Source organism: Melanostigma gelatinosum, assembly GCF_949748355.1.
Source record: "Melanostigma gelatinosum genome assembly, chromosome: 10".
Taxonomy (NCBI): domain Eukaryota; kingdom Metazoa; phylum Chordata; class Actinopteri; order Perciformes; family Zoarcidae; genus Melanostigma; species Melanostigma gelatinosum.
This window is the reverse complement of record NC_136643.1, coordinates 1,317,501-1,338,781: the sequence shown is the minus strand read 5'-3', so window position 1 is coordinate 1,338,781 and position 21,281 is coordinate 1,317,501. Positions and strand designations below refer to the sequence as shown.

General features: G+C 46.6%; 1 protein-coding gene across 1 annotated transcript in view; it reads left to right on the top strand.

Annotated features, from left to right (window-relative positions):
- Nucleotides 1-756: 756 nt before the first annotated feature.
- Nucleotides 757-21,281, top strand: part of LOC306783895 (interferon alpha/beta receptor 1b-like) — a 27,528-nt gene continuing 7,003 nt past the window's right edge. Inside the window, exons 1-4 of the mRNA XM_079277735.1 lie at nucleotides 757-895; nucleotides 15,689-15,818; nucleotides 17,294-17,481; nucleotides 20,123-20,283. Coding sequence (XP_079133861.1) covers nucleotides 841-895; nucleotides 15,689-15,818; nucleotides 17,294-17,481; nucleotides 20,123-20,283 — 534 coding nt within the window. The 5' untranslated portion in view covers nucleotides 757-840. The remainder of the gene's footprint in view (nucleotides 896-15,688; nucleotides 15,819-17,293; nucleotides 17,482-20,122; nucleotides 20,284-21,281) is intronic.

The window sequence follows — 21,281 nt, the reverse complement described above, 5'->3', positions numbered from 1 at the left end:
CAGAATTTGGTTATGGTGAATGAGTATACTAAGTGCCATGCTTTTATGAAGAAGTGAACATCCTGTCCACATCTCACCAGGACGATCACTGATCGCTACAGAAGAGCCTCCTTAGCTGGAACACCTTCATGTTGACAATGGGGTCAGAGTGGGAAGTATAAAATAATGAATACAGAATACATTTCTTAGGATTTCAGATGTTGTATGGTTGTGTTTCTACTGCTTAGACAGCCATTTAAAAAAGTGCTCCAATAACAGAAACCAATGCAAAGGCTGAACAAAGTGCAAAAACGTTTATTCTGATACATAATTTTGTTATTGTTATTATTCTATTAATTGGCAAATTAGATGAATATGAAGTTAGTTATCAGGGCTTTTAAAGATTAAAGAGCCATTCAGAATGTGCCCCATGTCAACATTAGAGGCCAAACATCAAATGATGTTCTAGTCCGTGCCATGAACATGTGACGGCTGCACAGACACAGTGTAAGCTTTGATACACACACATGACTGTGGTATTCTGTGCATGTTACCCTCTATTACTGTCTCCATGTCATGAGGTGGATCACTTTGGGTGGACCATCGGGGTGGACTCTGTAAATTGGACTCAACAGAAGAAGAATACTCGATCCAGGAGGGGGCAGTAGTGCAGTGCAACGTTAGGACACCAACTGCCCTAACACCTCAGAGAAGAAGAACAGAAGCTATTACTTTGAAAGTCCAACCGGAAACTGTTTCCGACTTCTACTCCAGCTGCGGAGACGTAGACCGAGACGCGCCTGGACAGAGACGACGATGAGTGCATGTGAAGAACTGTCAGGACCTCGATGAGTATAAACCATGTCTGCTGCCGTTTACGTCTGCCTTCTCTTCGGGTACTTCCAGGCCAACGCTGGTAAGTTGTTAACGCTGTTAATGCGGTTTCAACGTTATTCCAACAGAGCGCGTTACATGAACGACTGTGTCCATTGACCGTGGTCGTGATAGCGTTAGCTAGCTAACGTAGCTAATGCTCGATAGGAATTCATCTCCAGAAGGTATGAACCGTAACTAGTTCCAGCTCGCTGAGCGACAGGCCTGACGTCACGTCTAGCTCCTTCACTGTGAACAGCACATTCACGTGAAGAGGGAAGCGCCTCTTGATGCAGTTAGCTTGGTGGCGCGTTAGCCTGTTGTTATCTGTGTCTGTCGGGATCAAGCTAGTCGCACAGTAACGTTATGTGCAGCGCTCCACGTTGATATTAATGTTTATGCTCATAAGGTGGTTGGGTTGGCTCACCTTTAAGCTACCAACTACAATGGCTGATAACGACAAAAACTTGACCTGCACCAAACATGGCGGTGCCTGGGTGACGTTTGTTATCGTGCTGTGCTCAGAGAAACAGAAAGTACTTCTGTGAAGTCATGTATCAGGTTCCAACAGAGGTAAAACTTAGCATTTAATATTTAGACAATATGAGCAGGAAAAGCATGTTCTCTAAGCAGTACAGTTCAACACACAGAATAACCATATATATATATGGGTCATGTACCAGATGAATATTCAGGTTCAAACATTTTGATGACAGTCACTATAGGTGATCATAATAATCTTAGCAGTGCGGTTGTAGAACTAAATGTAAAAGGTGCATTGAATGAAATCGTTCAGCAACATTGAAAATGAAGCATCTAAAGAGTTTCTATCCGTTGGGCGGTTGTCTTGGTCGGTACCAGCTCCTGTAATGCAGCATGACCGGACATGGATCCCTCGGCTGCAATGGAATCATCCACATGTTCATCGAGTGTTCTCACACCAGCGTTGTTAACACCAGTGATTTGTCGGTTCGCCACAGAAAGTGAAGAGTGAAGCCGGTGTGCGTCTCTCTGCTGGCCCTGAGTAGAGCGGGCCTCCTTCAGTCAGAGGGTTGGTCCTCAGGCCACTCGCCATCCATCCACCACTCATTATGCTCTCCACTGCTCCTCAAGTCTTCTCTTCATTTTGTAAATTACTATCACATTTAGCGTAAAATAGACCACCAGGCACGGGACAACAGGAGCGCTTCATGTCACCATTAATCTGGCCCAAATACCTGCGATTAAGAATATTATCCTGATCATCAGAAATATGTTAAAAAATCCTAATATGGCACGAAGACATACAGCAATCAATGGACCTTACATCGATGTCGTTCAGTGTCTGGCTGTGGTGGGAGGAGCTCGTGCTCCCCTGGAGAAGCTGTTAACCATAAGTTAAATCATCGGTACGCTGCACTTTGACACTATGTTGTGCTCTTGTTTTAGCAGAGGTGGAACTTAACTAAGTACATTTCTTCAAGTACTGTACTGAAGTACAATTTTGAGGTACTTGTACTTTACGCGAGTATTTCCATTTCCTGTACCTTTATCCGTGTAGTCCACTACATCTCAGAGGGAAATATTGTACTTTTAACTTCTCTACATTTATTTGACAAAGTTAGTTACACGTTTGGCTCCTTTTCAGATTTAGATTGTTAATGAAAAATATAAATCAACAAAATGAATATGATGTATTCTATAGCTTAATTATTAAGTTCATAAAGTAGATGACATGAGCTCTGCCGTTACCAGCTACAGCATAACGTGATGAACACTTGGATGCATCAATATTTATGATCCAGTGACGTAGACCTTCCATAAATGCATCATCATGACTGTTTACTTTTGGTACTTGAAATATGTTTGATGCCAATACTTATGTACTCTTACTTAAGTTAAATTGTGGAGGACTTTTGCACTGCTCTAGTAAATACTTTAATCATAAACACACTGGTTGTATTTCTATGAATGGTGATGAAACAGGAAAAGAGTCTCTGACACAACGCACGGTAAACTGAGCGTGAGCGGAGAGCACAAAGGAGTTAATGCTCAGTGTGCCGTTTGTTATTGTCTCTAACCTCCACAATGCAAAGAAATAATTATAATCCTCTGTCAACTCATATCTCATATTTATGGCCTTTGTAGAAGCTCTGTAAAGAGAAATGTCAAATATAAAATGCATTATAAAGAAACAAAGAATATCCTGTAAACTATTTGAGTTGGCTGCAAAATATTTAGTCGAATGTAGATTTTAAAGACCTCCAGTTTCTAAAACATCCATTTGAAAACGCAGAGCCGGAGTTTTAGAACGGCAAAAATAAATAAGTTTAAAAAACCTTTCCCGATGACGGATACGTTTGAAAACGCGGGGTTGCGTGTTCGTGTGGACGCTCGTAAACGCATCATTTTAGAAACGATGACGCCCCCACAGCGTTCACTACTTGATTGGTTCTTAGCAGTCATGACGTGTGCTTCCCTGATTGGTCACGCCCCTATCACGTGAGCCTTTCCCGGAAATCATAAACGACAGCATTGATGACCGATCGACTACCAGGTTAATTCAACATGGACGACTGATTACAGGTGCTGCTGACCTTGTTGTCTTTACCAGCAGCTGTTCAGGTAAAGTCTGCATCATTACGGAGGAAGCAGCTGTTAGTGGAGCGATCAGTGAGCAGCGTGTCCAGCGGCGGTATCAGACCTACGGAGCGGACGTCTGAAGACACTGTTGAAGGCGACGGACACAAAACCTTTTAATTTAAAAAGGAATTGATGCTTATTTTATATAACTATTGTGAAGTCCACACACATGAACTATAAAGGAGCAAAAGCAGTAAATGCTCTCCAGTACGACAGTACTCATAACCTAGTAAACGTTTATTTGTTTATGTTAAAGTGAATATGATGCGAGAGAGACAGAGCAAGACCTGCATCGCTGTAACGAAGTCTGATCAGTGTTGGTGTGGATGTAAGTCAAGTATAAAGTAAGCTTCAACACAAACAATTGGCTCCGTCACTCCCTGCAGCTCTCGCCTCTCTCACTCTCTCACTCACAGAGCAACCGACGATGCTGCTTAAATACGTTAATATCAGCTCTATTCTTCACGCTAAACAGCTTTTCTATTCATCCCGTGTTGTTCCTGCATCCCAGCCTGACCACCGTGTGATGACTGGTCTCCACCAGAGCCATGGAGGGCTGCAGGCTGTGGGGGCCATGATAACACAATACACATCGGGCCTTAAGTGTTCGATGTAAATGAGTACGTCGTTTGTTTAATCAAGTCAGATTTATTTTAAAGTTAAAGGCAGTTCAGTCTATTGCTGAGAGGAATAGTTTGAGCCTATTTTGGAACTTGTTCCATTTCCCCTTTTCGAGGCGTTGTTCTCCTTTCTGTAGTTTGAATATGTGGCCGAGCACGTGTTTTTATGCAAATGAGCACCATAGACGAGGGCAACAGGGTGTCCTTCATGTTGGCTTGATTCTGTGTTTGGGAGACGAACAGGCAGAGTTCTTGCTCTCAGCATGCTGTTGTGTAAGGTAGCGCTGGCTGTCTGTGCACCATGGACACTGCAGCATACGCTTCTCCAGTTCACAGCTCTTATATCTATAGCTTATATCTTTGGTAACTTTCCAGCTTTCTTTGGACAATAATCTCGTGTCTTGTTGTTTTTCAATATTGTCGGCAGGAGAATATTAAATATTGCCAAACTTAATTCAGACAGTGAATCGTATATTCATCTTGGCCACTGAAGTGTTTCATGTTAGTTGTTGACCACAAGAAGCACTGCAGGATTTAAAAAAGTAATATTTTGAAGTCGTACAATTCTTTATAATTAATTGTCTGTTAAACTGTAGAATGTGAAAGGTTTCATTGGCAAGCTTTGGTTTCAGCAGCTATTCCTGCAGGTACTTATTTAATTCTGTGAGTTTACCAACGATCACAAACTCTCTGGTAATCTGCTCGGTGTCGTTTCATGTTTGCTGTGTCTTCTTGCAGCTCTGAACACCAACAGAGTGGTGCTTCTTTTTCTAGATGGATGGCGTGGATGGCTGCCTCCCTAAAGTGTCAGACTGGTAGCTAGCAGCTAGCTTGATAAATGATCTCATAAATCTTTCCAGCCCAACATATACTTGTTTTAAGCTCAGCACCTCATCGTGACATCCGTTCACAATTGGTTGGTCTTTGATGTGAAGGAGTCCTAAAAGTCCGGATTACTGTTAAATTTGGCTTTGTTTTGTTGGAGGCATTTTGCCTTTACAGCATTCATTCAACACGTTTTGGTCTGTTTATTCCTGGTTCAGACGGTGTTTTCCCTTTTGGTTTCAGTTCTTGAGGAACAGTTTGTGAGTCATGTGTCAGGATGAAACCACGAGTGTTTGATTTAGGGTGGAATGAATCATGTCTGGTATAAACTGCACTGTGGCCGAGACAAAGAAGTGAGGAACTGAGTCAATGAAGAAAATATTGTGTAACCTCATCCGCTCAAATCCTCAGTAGTCCTCAGGACACCTGACACGCTGAGACACACCCACAGCTATACAAACACACACAAGCAGCGCTAAGAGGAGCCACCCTCCTCTAGAAACTCCCTTTATTTCCTGTTCTGGTCATTCAGGGGAACAAAGCATCTTTCATCTATTTAGGGCCCGAGCAACCGACAACGTCGGGCCAGCGAAGGCCCTATTGATAGATATTGAAAGGGTTTTTATTTAAAAAAAAATCTGGTTTTTATTTTTACACTTTGGGTGCATTTTGGAGTATTTTGCCATACTCCAAAACTCACCACATTTTGCAGACTAGTCAGGTCTGGTGAAAATAGCCATCTGACATGGGCTGCATATTTGTGTGTAAAATGGCTCTCTAGCGCCCCCTACAAGTTGGACCGGCGACGTCCCTCGGCCGGTATGTCCGATTGACTTGAAATTCAGAACACGTGTCCAATTCTGCTAGATCTACAAAAAAGCCTCTCAGACGCCTAAACTCCGCCTGCCGAAACTTTCCGCCATTTTGAAGTTTGTGAAAAACACATTTTTGCAAACTCCTCCTACATGCTGAGTCCGATTGACACAAAATTTTCTGTAGATCATCAAAGTTATCAAAAGCTTTTTGATATCTCTTTGCATTTACAGAATATGGACCAATAAACTTCTTAGGGGCGTGGCTTATATATTAATACACATAACTCCTCAACCATTTGTCCTAAAATCACCAGATTTGCAGCATATGTGCACATCGCATCCTGTAACAAGCTGACATTTTCTTTCCATTTAACAACTAGGGGGCGCTACAGTATACAGCCAGCATACAGTCGCAGGCTAAAGATGCTGCAGCAGATGGCGGCGCGTGTAGACGCAGCGACCCCTCTCTGTCCCGACCATGTGGTGTTTTGTGCTGTTACTAAATGTTTGTACGAAAGTTGTTCGTCTTCATCTCGTCTGTCTACGTCGGAATGCAAGTACAGTCGCCAGGCTCTGTTAATCATCGGCAGAACCAAGCTATACAACACTCTGGATACTGCACAAGCAGAAACAATCACGGAGCTAGGACTACTCCGCCGGCCTGCGAGCACACCGAACTCGACTGCTGCTCCTCCCCCGGAAAGGAGAGGCAGCAGAAGAGGGGCAAGCGCGGGGGTATCCGAGCTAGGCTAGCGGCTAATCCAACTCGCCCAGCCATACCGTCCATTATCATGGCTAATGTGCGATCCTTGGACAATAAAATGGATCACATACGTCTGCTGAGGACGGCGCAGCGAGACGTGAGGAACTGCTGTGTGCTTCTTTTCACGGAAACATGGCTAACTGACAACATCCCCGACTCTGCTGTGAAACTGGAGCAGCTAACATGCTACCGAGCAGACAGAGTCCTGGTTACAGGAGGAAAGACTCACGGCGGCGGGGTATGTGCTTACATCCGTGATGCATGGTGTCGGGACGCTGTTGTGGTATGTAAACACTGCTCACCACCTGTCCCACGGCATCAGGAAAGCAAAACAGAAATACTCGAAGAAGATAACCAGTCACTTTGAAGACAGCAGAGATACACGGAGCCTGTGGCAGGGCATTCAGACCCTTACGGACTACAAACCCGTGCCACAGATCTGCGGCAGCAACATCTCTGCTAAACAACCTCAACAGCTTCTTTGCACGGTTTGAAACACAAAACGGCACACGTCCACACCAGACTCCGCCCCCTCCCCACGACCAGGCTCTGTGCCTGTCTTCTGCCAGCGTGAAGAAGACACTCTCCACTATCAACACCCGCAAGGCAACAGGTCCAGACAACATCCCTGGTCGCGTGTTGAAGGACTGCAGAGGAGCTTAAGGATGTCTTCACGGATGTCTTTAATACTTCTCTGAGACGAGCTGTTGTTCCATCATGCTTCAAGGCCGCCACCATCATACCTGTGCCAAAGAAACCCACTCCGTCCTGCTATAATGACTACCGTCCGGTGGCACTGACCCCCATAATCATGAAGTGCTTTGAACGGCTAGTCATGTCACACATCAAATCCATTCTTCCCCCCCACCCTGGACCCTTTCCAGTTTGCATACCGTGCCAAGCGGTCCACGGAGGATGCAATCTGCTCTGCTCTCCACCCAGCCCTCTCCCATCTGGACTCAAAAGACTCATATGTGAGAATGCTGTTCATAGACTTTAGTTCAGCATTCAACACCATAATCCCACAAAAACTCATCTTCAAACTTGACCAGCTGGGGCTCAACACCTCGCTGTGTAACTGGCTGCTGGACTTCCTCAGCGAGAGGCCACAAGCGGTACGTGTCGGCAACAACACCTCGAGCAGCATCACACTGAGCACAGGGGCCCCTCAAGGCTGTGTGCTCAGTCCACTGCTCTTCACCTTGCTGACACACGACTGCACTACAACCTACAGCACCAATCACATGGTCAAGTTTGCAGACGAGACAACTCTGGTTGGTCTCATCACCAACAACGATGAGACCCACTATAGGAAGGAGGTCAGCCTTCTGACCACGTGGTGCAGCGACAACAACCTCCTTCTGAATAACAGCAGACCAAGGAGATTATTGTTGACTTCCGGAGAGGCTACACTCAACACCCACCACTGACCATCAATGGTGCTGATATAGAGAGAGTGAGCAGCACCAAATTCCTGGGGGTGGACATCAGTGAGGACCTCTCTTGGACAGCCAACACAACATCACTGGCAAAGAAAGCCCAGAGGCGCCTCTACTTTCTCCGCAAACTGAAGAAGGCAAGAACACCACCACCCATCATCTGCACCTTTTACCGAGGCACCGTTGAGAGCATCCTGACAAACTGCATCACTGTGTGGGGCGGAAGCTGCACTGACCACAACAGGAAAGCCCTGCAGCGCATAGTGAACACAGCTGGAAGGATCATTGCTGCCTCACTCTCCTCCCTGCAGGACATATATGACACTCGCCTCATTCGCAAAGTCACCATGATTGTGCGCGACTCCAGCCACCCCTCACAGTCTCTTCAGCCTCCTGCCCTCTGGGAGAAGATACCGGAGCCTCCGTGCTCGCACCACTAGACTCTCAAACAGCTTCGTCCACCAGGCTGTTAGGAAGCTGAACTCTCTAAAATCTCTCCCTCCTCTCTTTTAAGACTCCCCATGTCCAACTGCTGCTAAATACAGATTGATAGCTTTTTTTGTTTTTTTCTCTTATTTTATATATTTATTGTCAAAATGTTTATATGTTTATGTTGGACTAGAGAGAAACGTCTTTTCAACTCACCTGTATGTTCAGTACATTGTGGAATTGACAATAAAGCGAACTTTGAACTTTGAGTAAAACCCCCCCATTTTGTGCTTTTTTGCATTTTTCAGCCTTCGTACTTTAATGAACTCCTCCTACAGAATTTATGCGAACGACTTTCAATTTGGTCAGGATGCTCTTAAGACCTCTGTGATGAAAACTTATCAAATTCGTGAGTTTTCATGGAAGAACCTTGACGTGGCATGGCGGCCATTTTGCAACATTCGGCATGAAAAAAGGAAGTAGTTATAACTCCAAGGTACATGATCCAAAACTTCTTATGTATGATGCTACTTCAAGCTTCAGCACATTTCCATGCTAAAATGTTCGCATTGTCATTGCGCCACCGACTGGAAAAAGGAAATGTCACATTTTATACTTATTTATTCCTCCTAGCGAGGTGACCTGATTCTCAAATTTGGTAAGGTAATTTGATGATGCATGATCATGAATATTATGCATTTTTGTTGAACGCAGTTGCCGTGGCAACACATCATTCGCCATGAAAAAGTAGGCTGATGGTTTAGTGGCTTTGGATGCTCAAAAACTCATGCAACTTTATACATGTGTCAAAGGTCATTGGAAGAAATATTTTATATAATTTGTCTTGGCAGTTTTAAATTGCCTCTATAGCACCCCCTACAATATTTCAAAAGAGCAGCCCCAGCGCTACATTTCAGCGACATGTATCAAACTTGGTAGGCAGATGTATCCTATGGAGACCTAAAAGTAAGCGTCTTGGGACCATGCTCTAAACCCTACCGGAAGTTGGCCATTTAGATTTTTGTGTCATTTTTCCATAGATTTTGGCCTATTTCTAGTCTCTATACTTTAACGAACTCCTAGGGACTTCATCAGATCCACTTAAAATTATGTCAGTACGATTGTACCATTGTGATTTAAAAGTTATCAAAAGCTTTACATTTGACGTAATCGTTTAGCCGTAGCGGGCGGCTACTTTACGTGATTCCCCATCAAAAAAGCTAATGTAACTCAGCCGGACTTGTTCCAAACGGTCCCAAACTTCCCATGCTTGATAACACTCACGGCCTGAGGATGTCTACAAGCTAATATTCACTAGTACTCACAGCGCCACCTGCTGGCGAAAGAAAATCAGTGGTTTCTGACAAACTGCACCTGGTTTACGTGACTTTTACACTTGATGTAGAGCTACATAATGCATGTATGCGCGTCTTCTGTCGCGCCACACAGCAGATACAGGGAAGTGGTGCAAAGCATCAATTCCAGCATCTGGCGGCCCACGCGGGGAAAAAAAACGTCGGACTCGTGGCCGCGCTGTCAGACTATCACAGAAATTCGGGCCCTTGCATCCGCGAGGGCCCGTTCATCCGTTCATCGCTGCTCGCAGCAGCTTTAATTAATTAACAGTCCTTCAGAACAGACGGTGAAACCGATCGCAGGTGTCTAGAAGAGCCACAACTATTCAGAGTGATTGTGTCTTTGGCTTGTTCCTCTTTGTTGAGGTCAGTGTTATGCAACTGAGATTTCCAGCATGGTTCTTCTTTTCTCAAGTCTCAGACAGAACTAGCACACTTCCCCTCTGTTTTGTTCTCATTTTGGTTTTGTTATTGACATATTTATGTGCGTGTTTCTTTTGGCTTTTGAGTTCACTCGCTACATTCTGAGAATCAAAGGATTCACGTCACAGTTAGCAAAATGTGTTTTTTTTTTTTTTAAAGCGATTGTTTTACAAATGGTTCTCTTTTAAAACAAAGAAAAAGAACCCCCAGTAACATCCAAGCCCCTGGATATGTAGCTTCTTGTATAATGTAGTCCACAGCCAGCAGGAAGCTTCCAGGCGCTGTCCAGCCAGCTGCCACCTTATTTAGGTTTATGGAGTGAAATGAGGAGCATCGTGTCGTTAAAACTTATCGGAACTTCACAGACCAGCCGTTCCTCGTCTGAGCACAGTTCCAGCTCAGAACAGCCCACAGTGCTGTGTCTCGTGGCCTGTTGGCTCACGGCATCATACACAGACTGAGTCATGTTTTGTTGAAAATCACACCAAATCTTACGTCTTATTTTAAGAAACAATGAGGCACCTGGCCAACCACATTTATTTATGTATGGCAGCATTTCTATTTTTTAGACAACATGATCTTGTTGTTCTTGAAGTCAGTTAAAATTGAGAAATACTCAACATTTTAGTAAAATGTGTTTATTTTTGCAAGTTAAGCATGAATGAATGTTACCGCTTGCCTTTGTGTTACATTATTGAAATTAGTTTTTAAAACCTTATAAAATATCAGCGATCAGTAATCTTACACTTATTTTACGCTGCTTTCATGCCATCATTTATTGTGCTCAATGAACTACAGTAGACCCTGAAACACTCCTTTATTGACCCGTGGAACCAAATGGATAAAGGAGTAACCGGGGTGGCCAGTGGCACCGCTTCAATCTCATTGGCCACCCCAGATGCCTCCCAACATGTCTGCCATGTCATTGGCCCTCACTGGTTGAACCGGCCCAGCACTACTAGTACTCATCGACACTCCGAATGGTTCTTTCTTCTCTCTGCTACGATGTGTGTCTCACGCTGTACTGAGCTAGAGGCTGAGACGGAGAGAGGACGTTTGAGACGAGGACATCTCACTCTGGAACTAAAGTATACCGATAGCAGAACCGTTAACTCCGGACCTTCTCAATACTCCGGGTTTCATTCATTTAGTATCAGTTCCTGATTATCAAACACCGTGCAGTTTGTGTTGGAGAAATAATCTCTTCGGTTTTCCTGCACTGGCGTAAATGTCCCGTAAACACCAATGTGCTCCATGCAGCAGCTGTTCAGCGCTGCTGCTGCTGTGTTAGATGCTGCTGGATGCTGTGTTAGATGCTGTGTTAGATGCTGTGTTAGATGCTGTTAGATGCTGCTGCTGCTGTGTTAGATGCTGCTGGATGCTGTGTAAGATGCTGCTGGATGCTGTGTTAGATGCTGTTAGATGCTGCTGCTGCTGTGTTAGATGCTGCTGGATGCTGTGTTAGATGCTGTTAGATGCTGCTGCTGCTGTGTAAGATGCTGCTGGATGCTGTGTTGGATGCTGTGTAAGATGCTGCTGGATGCTGTGTTGGATGCTGTGTTAGATGCTGCTGGATGCTGTGTAAGATGCTGCTGGATGCTGTGTTAGATGCTGCTGGATGCTGTGTTGGATGCTGTGTAAGATGCTGCTGGATGCTGTGTAAGATGCTGCTGGATGCTGTGTAAGATGCTGCTGGATGCTGTGTAAGATGCTGCTGGATGCTGTGTAAGATGCTGCTGGATGCTGTGTAAGATGCTGCTGGATGCTGTGTAAGATGCTGCTGGATGCTGTGTAAGATGCTGCTGGATGCTGTGTAAGATGCTGCTGGATGCTGTGTTGGATGCTGCTGGATGCTGTGTTGGATGCTGTGTTAGATGCTGCTGGATGCTGTGTAAGATGCTGCTGGATGCTGTGTAAGATGCTGCTGGATGCTGTGTAAGATGCTGCTGGATGCTGTGTTGGATGCTGTGTAAGATGCTGCTGGATGCTGTGTAAGATGCTGCTGGATGCTGTGTTGGATGCTGCTGGATGCTGTGTTGGATGCTGTGTTAGATGCTGCTGGATGCTGTGTTAGATGCTGCTGGATGCTGTGTAAGATGCTGCTGGATGCTGTGTAAGATGCTGCTGGATGCTGTGTAAGATGCTGCTGGATGCTGTGTAAGATGCTGCTGGATGCTGTGTTGGATGCTGTGTAAGATGCTGTGTTGGATGCTGTGTAAGATGCTGCTGGATGCTGTGTTGGATGCTGTGTAAGATGCTGCTGGATGCTGTGTAAGATGCTGCTGGATGCTGTGTAAGATGCTGCTGGATGCTGTGTAAGATGCTGCTGGATGCTGTGTAAGATGCTGCTGGATGCTGTGTTGGATGCTGCTGGATGCTGTGTTGGATGCTGTGTTAGATGCTGCTGGATGCTGTGTTAGATGCTGCTGGATGCTGTGTAAGATGCTGCTGGATGCTGTGTAAGATGCTGCTGGATGCTGTGTAAGATGCTGTGTAAGATGCTGCTGGATGCTGTGTAAGATGCTGCTGGATGCTGTGTAAGATGCTGCTGGATGCTGTGTAAGATGCTGCTGGATGCTGTGTAAGATGGCTTCTCAATGGCTTCTTTGCACGCTTCGAAGCACAGAACAACACACCTGCGCAGAAAACCACCCCCCCCACCGACGACCAGGCTCTGTGCCTGTCCCCAGCCAGTGTGAGGAGCACACTGCTGAGGATTAATACCCGCAAGGCTGCGGGACCTGACAACATTCCTGGTCGTGTGCTGAGGGACTGCGCAGAGGAGCTCACGGATGTCCTCACCGACATCTTTAACACCTCCCTGAGCCAGGCTGTTGTTCCCACGTGCTTCAAGGAAACCACCATCATTCCTGTGCCGAAGAAGTCATCTCCAGCCTGCTTCAACGACTACCGCCCCGTCGCATTGACTTCTACCATCATGAAGTGTTTCGAAAGGCTGGTCATGAAGCAGATCAAATCCACCCTTCCTCCCTCCCTGGACCCGTTTCAGTTTGCTTACCGAACTAAGCGGTCCACAGAGGATGCAATCTCCTCCGCTCTACACCCAGCCCTCACACACCTGGACACTAAGAACTCCTACGTCAGAATGCTGTTCATAGATTTCAGCTCAGCATTCAATACAATCATCCCCCAGCAGCTTGTGTGTAAACTTACAGACCTGGGCCTCAGCCCCTCTCTCTGCAACTGGTTGTTGGACTTCCTCACAGAGAGACCACAAGCTGTTCGGGTCAACAACAACACTACGAACACACTAACACTGAGTACGGGGGCCCCCCAAGGTTGTGTGCTCAGCCCCCTTCTCTTCACCCTGCTGACCCATGACTGTAAACCCAACTACAGCTCCAACCACATCGTGAAGTTCGCTGACGACACTACCGTGGTAGGTCTCATCAGCCACAACGATGAGACTAACTACAGGAAGGAAGTGAACCAGCTGGTCCGTTGGTGCCAAAATAACAATCTCTTCCTCAATGTGGGGAAAACAAAGGAGATTGTTGTTGACTTCAGGAGAACCCACTCCCAACCCCCCCTCCCTCTGACCATCAATGGTGCTGCTGTGGAACAGGTGAGCAGCACCAAATTCCTGGGTGTGACAATCACAGATGACCTCACCTGGAACAGCAACACCACTGCACTGGCAAAGAAGGCCCAGCAACGCCTGTACTTCATCAGGAAGCTCAAGCGAGCAGGAGCCCCCCCCCCCATCATGCTCTCATTCTACCGAGGCGCCACTGAGAGCATCCTCAGCAGCTGCATCACGCTGTGGTTCGGAAGCTGCACCGCCTCCAACCGCAAGAGCCTGCAGCGCATTGTGAACTCTGCCCAGAGGATCATCGGAGTCTCACTCCCTACACTACAGGACATTTACAACACCCGCCTCACCCGCAAAGCACTCGGCATTGCGGGTGACCCCACCCACCCCTCCAACAGCCTCTTCAGCCTCCTGCCTTCAGGGAGAAGGTTCCGCAGTCTCCGTTCGAGCTCTACCCGGCTGAGGAACAGCTTCTTCCACCAGGCGGTCAGGATGCTGAACTCTCTCCCTCCCTCTCTCCTCTCGCTCCCCCTCTCTCCCCCCCTGCCATCTCTCCGCCCCTGCCATCTCTCCCCTGCCATCTCTCCCCTGACCTCTCTACCCTCCCCCTCACCCACCTTTCCCCACTGCCTCAATGGAACATACCAGGACATCTACTCCCCCTCACACCCCTTCCCTCATCCAGCACCAGTCACTTTTTATCAGCACCAGTCACTTTTTATCAGCACCAGTCACTTTTTATTCTCTGCTGCTACTTGTAAATCCTTTATCTAGGCCCTTATGTTCTTAACTTTATTCTATTTTATTCTATTATATGTTATATGTTCATGTCTATATTACACTGTGGGACTGCGAGAAACGGCATTTCGAATTTTCTGTATGCATAACACATGTGGAAACTTTGACAATAAAGTGAACTTTGAACTTGAACTTTGAAGATGCTGCTGGATGCTGTGTAAGATGCTGCTGGATGCTGTGTAAGATGCTGCTGGATGCTGTGTAAGATGCTGCTGGATGCTGATGCTGTGTTAGATGCTGCTGGATGCTGTGTTAGATGCTGCTGGATGCTGTGTTAGATGCTGCTGGATGCTGTGTTAGATGCTGCTGGATGCTGTGTTAGATGCTGCTGGATGCTGTGTTAGATGCTGCTGGATGCTGATGCTGTGTTAGATGCTGCTGTTAGATGCTGCTGCTGTGTTAGATGGTGTTAGATGCTGTGTTGGATGAGAAGAGGGATGGACTGAGCTGCAACAGAAACACATGCGTCTGTCGGCCGTGAGGTTCCACTGACTTACTCTTCAGCTTTCCCATATTGGCCAAATGACCTCCTGTAAGTTTATGGTGAACGCTGTAGCTGTTGAAAAAAAAAACACAAGTGAAAGGCAGCCCTGTTTATATTAATTTATTATTAATATTTGCTTAGTATTTTATTGCTTTTGTACTGCTTTTAAACTATTTGTGTTGTGTAATATGTAAAGTAGTTCCTCGTGGAGGAGGCTGGAGAGCAGGCTGACGACGCGTTGAAGGGGTTTCATGTGACAGAAGGTTGTATTAAAGCGTGATCCATAGATTTGTATGATTTTATTTTGTGTTACTCAAGATATGAATAAAGGGCTGAATGCTTTTAAGACTGTTTAGTTATTTCTTATCAAAGATTCTGTTGGGGGGGGGGGGGGGAATAAATTACAACAACATAAACAACATACATGTGTTGGCAATCTTCTTCTGTGCCACAAAGCTCCATTGTTGTCCAAAAAACAACCCAGAGCACATGAATGAGCCACACTGCTCGCTAACATTACCATCAACAACAACAACAAACAACACACTGTTCTCACGCACTACAGTGAGCAGCTGCTCAGGACAAATACTGAGAATTTGATGCTTTTCTTCATCATATATGATAATTATATCATTTGGGTCAATAAATAGTTATTTACTGTCAGAATATGATGGATTGTAATAACAGACTGTCCATCTTGTCTGTTTCAGTCGGTGCAGAAGTGAAACCACCAGCGAACTTGACCATGATCACCATGAACACCAACTACACGCTGAGCTGGGATTGGGACCCGAGTTCATCAGAGAGTCGCGTCGTCAGCTTCACCACTCAATACGTGGCGTAAGTGTCCCTCAGACATGCATCCGTTAGGGCTGGCCCCATGCTGCCTAGTGGAGCCATTGAAATAAGCCTTCGAGTGTAACGTCTACGGCATGATCAGAGAGCTTCCGTGTATTCTTTCCCGCCCCCTCCTACTGGTGAGTCCAAACACAAGAATAAAATGAATAAACGTGAAAGAAGACGCTGCGTAGCTGACCGGCAACCTGCACCTTTGAGACGGAGAAACAACAGAACTGGAATTTCATGGTATTGCCCTGAAGCCCATCTGGACTTCCCCATGAGATGCTAATGAGCAGCTAATGCTTCATTGACCAACACCCTCCACTCAGCATCACTACATGGCTTTGTGCGGGATGGCAGGTGGGCCCACGGGGCTTCAAGGTGCATTCAGGTGTACCTCGTTATCTCAGACTCCAGCTGTTGTTGTAAAGTACCTCTTGGCTTCTCGTGGATCTTCTTTTTGTTGGTAGTTTAACCCGTCGTTGCCAGTGGGCCGGTGAATACATTATTTACATTTGACCGTATGGACTTAAAGTGGTACATTCCAAAGTGTCCTCATAGTCCCATGAGGCAGGAGATGTGGACAGCCCTAACATGCAGCACTCACCAGGAAGAGAAACCGGCCATTGTGAAGCAGAGCAGCACGTTTGTTAGCACAAGCTCTGAAGTGCTTTACCTGCACAGCTGCAGTCTAACATGATCCTGGATTCACGTTCAGGCTGGTAGAACAACATCACAGCTCGCTAAACAAACGGACCTTTGCAGTGTTCATGTCCTGGAGGTGTTCGCAGCCGTGTCCATGTGGCTCACATGTTGGCCACTACACCACTTTATAGATTATCTCAACAGCTCACTGTAGAAGCTGGGACAGATGGCGTGTCTCCCCCCACAGGAATTGTAATAACTTTTGGAATAATTAGATATGATAAAAACACTTAAATTTGTCGGTATGTGAAAGTGTCGTACATCACTGTGATGCTCTCGGCTCATTAAGCCCACGTACGTTACTCTGATCATTTATCCATCTTACCGTTCCATCTACGATCAGCCTGCAACGTCTTGCTTCTGATTGTTTTTGATCCAGCGCTGTCTGGTGGGAGTGAAACCTCCTGAGCTTCGGTGGTGTGAGATAATGTGAGTTAATGCGTTGAGTGTCTCAGCTGTGCCCCAGGAGAGGTGGGATGAGGTCTAGACGGAACCCAGACCATGTCCAGGAAACGACTTCAAGCCCTTACTGACCAGAGGTGGCTCATAGCCAGCAGCGTCTCATGCACAACATGCTGTATGAACTGCAGTGTGGATGATGGAGCGCATCTTTTATTGATTGCTAACTCAAACACTTCCAGATGTGTTAAACTAACTTGTATATCCTTCTGCTTTTTATTTATTGTTTTAATTGAGGGCGTCTAGTTCAAGACGATCAGTATTCTCAGTTGCTATGATTGTTACCTTACAGTTGTTTCTGGTTCCCTCAGGAGGTACAGGCTGTTTAAAAAGAAAGCTCCGCCGTGGACCACCGCCTGTGAGAAGACGTCGCGTAGGTCATGTGACCTTACACAGCTCAGTCTGTACTTCCTGGGCATGTACGTACTTCGTGTACAAGCCAACGTGAACGGGCACGTCTCCGACTGGGGGCAGAAGGAGTTCTGCCCAGATCAAGATGGTAAGATGAAGGAGAAGACGAGTGGGGGGGGATGTTCAGGCAGCTGTGTAACAGGATAGACTTGTTTCACACGAGCCCGTATCCGTGTGATCTCAGGCACAAACATCCAGAACAACTCGAGCACGCTTTGACGTCGACTGCACAGACGAGCGTGCGACCACAGAGATGTTGGTGGAGCTGTGAGCAATGCTCGGGAAGTATCCGCTGTGCTCTGAGTAACACACCCACAGTGCAGAGCTCAGTGCATGTGAGCACGGTGACGTCACATGACCGGTAAACTAGAGACGCACCAATGACCAGGTTTACAGAAGTCTGACCGGCCATTACAGCAGGGCTCCTCCTTCCTGAGCAGTAATGTCAGCCGCACCAGCCTCAATGTCAACAATTCAAAGTGTTATCTTTTTACTTGGTTATTGGCATCTATAGTGGTTCTCTTCATATAAACACACAATTCAAGAAATGGTTGTTTTTATTCAAATATTTGCATCTTGGCATTAGTAGTTTTAATCATGAATGATGAGCTGCTTCGAGCTCGTGTTAGGAAGTTAAACAGCTCATAATTCATCTCATGTTTATTGATGTTGCTGTGAAAACATCTCAAACTACTGGATTTATTCACATTTCAGTAGAAACTACATTTGAACACATCATGATAGCCTTTCATTTACCTTCACCCAATACTAATTTTTACTGAGTAGAGCTTGAACGCAACACAATGAAGTCAGTGCAACCTCATAGCGTTGTCTGTTCATCGTTCATCTCTGTGCTGTGAGCAGGAGAGCCGCTCACTGTGACCGCACGGTGACCGCACGGTGTGCTCACGGTGTGCTCACGGTGTGCTCACTGAGCAGCCTGATGGGATGAACTACAGTAGAACACACGTCTGATGACGTTAGTTGGTCCAGATGCTTTCAGGTTGTTTTGGAATTACAGGAGTAACTGTCTGTGCTGCTATGTGGCAACGTAAAACTACCGGTACTTTGTGTGACTCACAAAGGAATCTGAAATGTGAGATTGAAGGACAGAACACCGGCTGGTTTTGATCAATCTGTGCATCTCTAGGTTACACCTCATACTGCTGACGAGCCCAACATAGATTCTAAATGTGTATGTAATCATTTGTTAATCTGCACTTTGCAGCAACCCACACACTGACAAACTGAGGTCAGATACACGGTAATGGTGTTTGAGTGGTGCGCGCTCAAACAAGCAGCATGAAGCGGTGGGTGTTGGGCTAACGGGCCACGTGTCTCCAAACTCACCTGCGGTTGTGCTCCATGTAGCTGCAGGGGAGCTACATGCATGGGCTGGGTAATGTGGACTATAGACCAGAGAGTGGATGCATCAATAAACGCTAAGCTGGTTACGTCACTGGTGTCATGGCTGTCAAACAACTGAGCCAATCACAGTGAAGCCTGAGAAAATGCTTTAACAAACGGTGAAACACTTCACAGGAACTCTGGATGTTGCACAGCAGCGCCGTGTGAACGCACGGCGCCACGCACAGTTACAAACATGAAACACTTTTGCCAGAAACGTTGGAAAGGATGCGGTCGGTCCAGGCAGAATTCCGTGCGTGTGCGCGCGGTAACAATCTCATCAAACATGCACCGAAGGCACAGCTTTCAGGAGCAGTGCGAGTGTCTTTCCCGAGGACTCGTCCTCCTGCGGTTGATGGCTGTGAGCGATCGCACTGAGCTCCAGAGCAGAACTTGTCCAATCAGAGGCTGCAGACGTATCACGAGTCCTGCTGCCTTCAGACGGCTGAACTGAAGGAGAGGCTTTATTACCCGACATTATCAAGCAGCTGTGGAGACCCGATACCCAAGAATCATTCGTAGAGCGACGCAAACTGTTTGACTGTTTAACGTTTGAATATTCGCCACCACAATACCAACAACCGGCCTCATCCAACATATCAGACAGAAGCAGAGCTCACTTTAACTTCAGGAGATGATGCAACTGTCGGAGTGGTTTGTGTGATAATGTATAAGAACGGTTCTCAAACGCCGCCGTCACAGCCGGCTGCTGGTCAGCTGCTCCGGATGATCATGACCACGGGCCCGCTGCACATGCAAACATTACACGCCCACACAACAGCAGAAGGCCAAAGCACACGTCATTAGGACGACAGCACACAGCTCGACGCTTCATTCATAACGTCTGCGTTCATGTTATCATTTCAACTTCTGCATTAAAGCCTCGCTCTTCCTCACGTTCTCATCAGGAGATCCACACACCGTCTGAACCGCTGCCATGGAAGACGCATGCAGTGTTGAAACCCGAGCCGTTGCTTTGAGCGCTGTGCCACGCAGAGTACGGCTCCGCTGACGAGCTCAGTCGTGTTGAGCAGGAACACGAATGAGAACATCGGACAATTGAAAGTAGTGTCCACTGGCTGGAACAACACTGGGAGCTGCTTTGATTAGAGCTGCAACTACCTGTTGCTTTGCTCACCAATCAGTGTGTCAGTTGCTTTTTTGATAAATCATTTAGTCTATAAAATAGCAAATGAACGTGCCGCACAACCTCTCGGTGCTCAGTTGAGGTCTTCAGATGTCTTGTTATTGATTGTTAGCACATGGAAGTCTTGTGTTACTGTTGAAAGGTCCTAATCATCCATTCCTCTCTGCTCTGCTAGCTGCTTTGGGTCCGCCAACCAAAGTGGATCTGTCTCCTGCTGGAAGCGACCTGGACATTTTCATCTCTGATCCTCTGACCAGCACCAACACCTCCATGAGGGAAAACCACCCCGAGCTGTACTACCACGTCCTTTACTGGGAGCGCGGCGTCGACTCGCAGGTAGGACACGCCTCCAACAACCAGAGGCCCATGCATACCTTATGGCTCATAAAGAATATTCATCACAATGCTCCTCAGACTGCAACCTGTGGGTTTGAGCAGCCTTTAGTTTTGCAGATCTCTTTAGCTGGACTGATCCACACAGAACACCCGACCGTTTCTCACGTCCCATTGTCTTCAGTCCCTAAAGACGCCTGGTGAACCTGTGAGGCTGCAGCAGCCGTTAGTCCAGTGGTTCACAACCAGCCCGAGCAGAGCAGCTGCGTTCTGTGTCGGCTCTGCGTGTTCAGCAGAGCGTTCTTTTGGCTTGTGGCCTGTACGTCTAGCGGAGGCGTTTCCTGTCTGTGCTACAAGGTGAACTTCACACCAGAGAGCACGAGTTACTTCATGGTGCCGTGGCTTCCTGCCAGGTGCTGTTGCACAAAGCAGCCAGTGAGGATGTGTTCAAACTGGTTTGACGAGGGAGGCGAGGTTACTAGAGTACATCCTAAATACCTGCGCTGATGCAGAGCCGACGAGTGTCAGGAGACGTGGATGAAGCCACAGATTAAAAAGAAGCAGCCGTTATGAAGTAATTGGAAAGAGCTCCACCGCCACCATGCTAAACAGCTTCTCAACACATTAGTGCATCACTATGTATAATCCGGTGTTATAGATACTTTCTCTTTCTGAGCCAAACTAGTCTGGCTGAACAGAGGGCCCCCCCCCCCCTTTTTTTTTTTGTTTCTGCACCGCAACAACCCTGAAGGATCGTGGTTCCTAGAATCCTGTTTGTGAGCCGGTTCTCTCCCCCCACATGAGGAACCATGAGTTCTGTGTGTATGATGATGATGATGATTGGTCTGCAGCATATTTATAAAACTTGCTGCAGTGTCAACAAGAGACGACACACAACATGTAAGAACACACGGGTCAATAGTGAAGTCCAGTGAATTGTGGCGCCGGCCAGCTCACGCCACTCCAGCGTTCCGTGTAGCGGTGGTGCGTGGTCGGGCAGC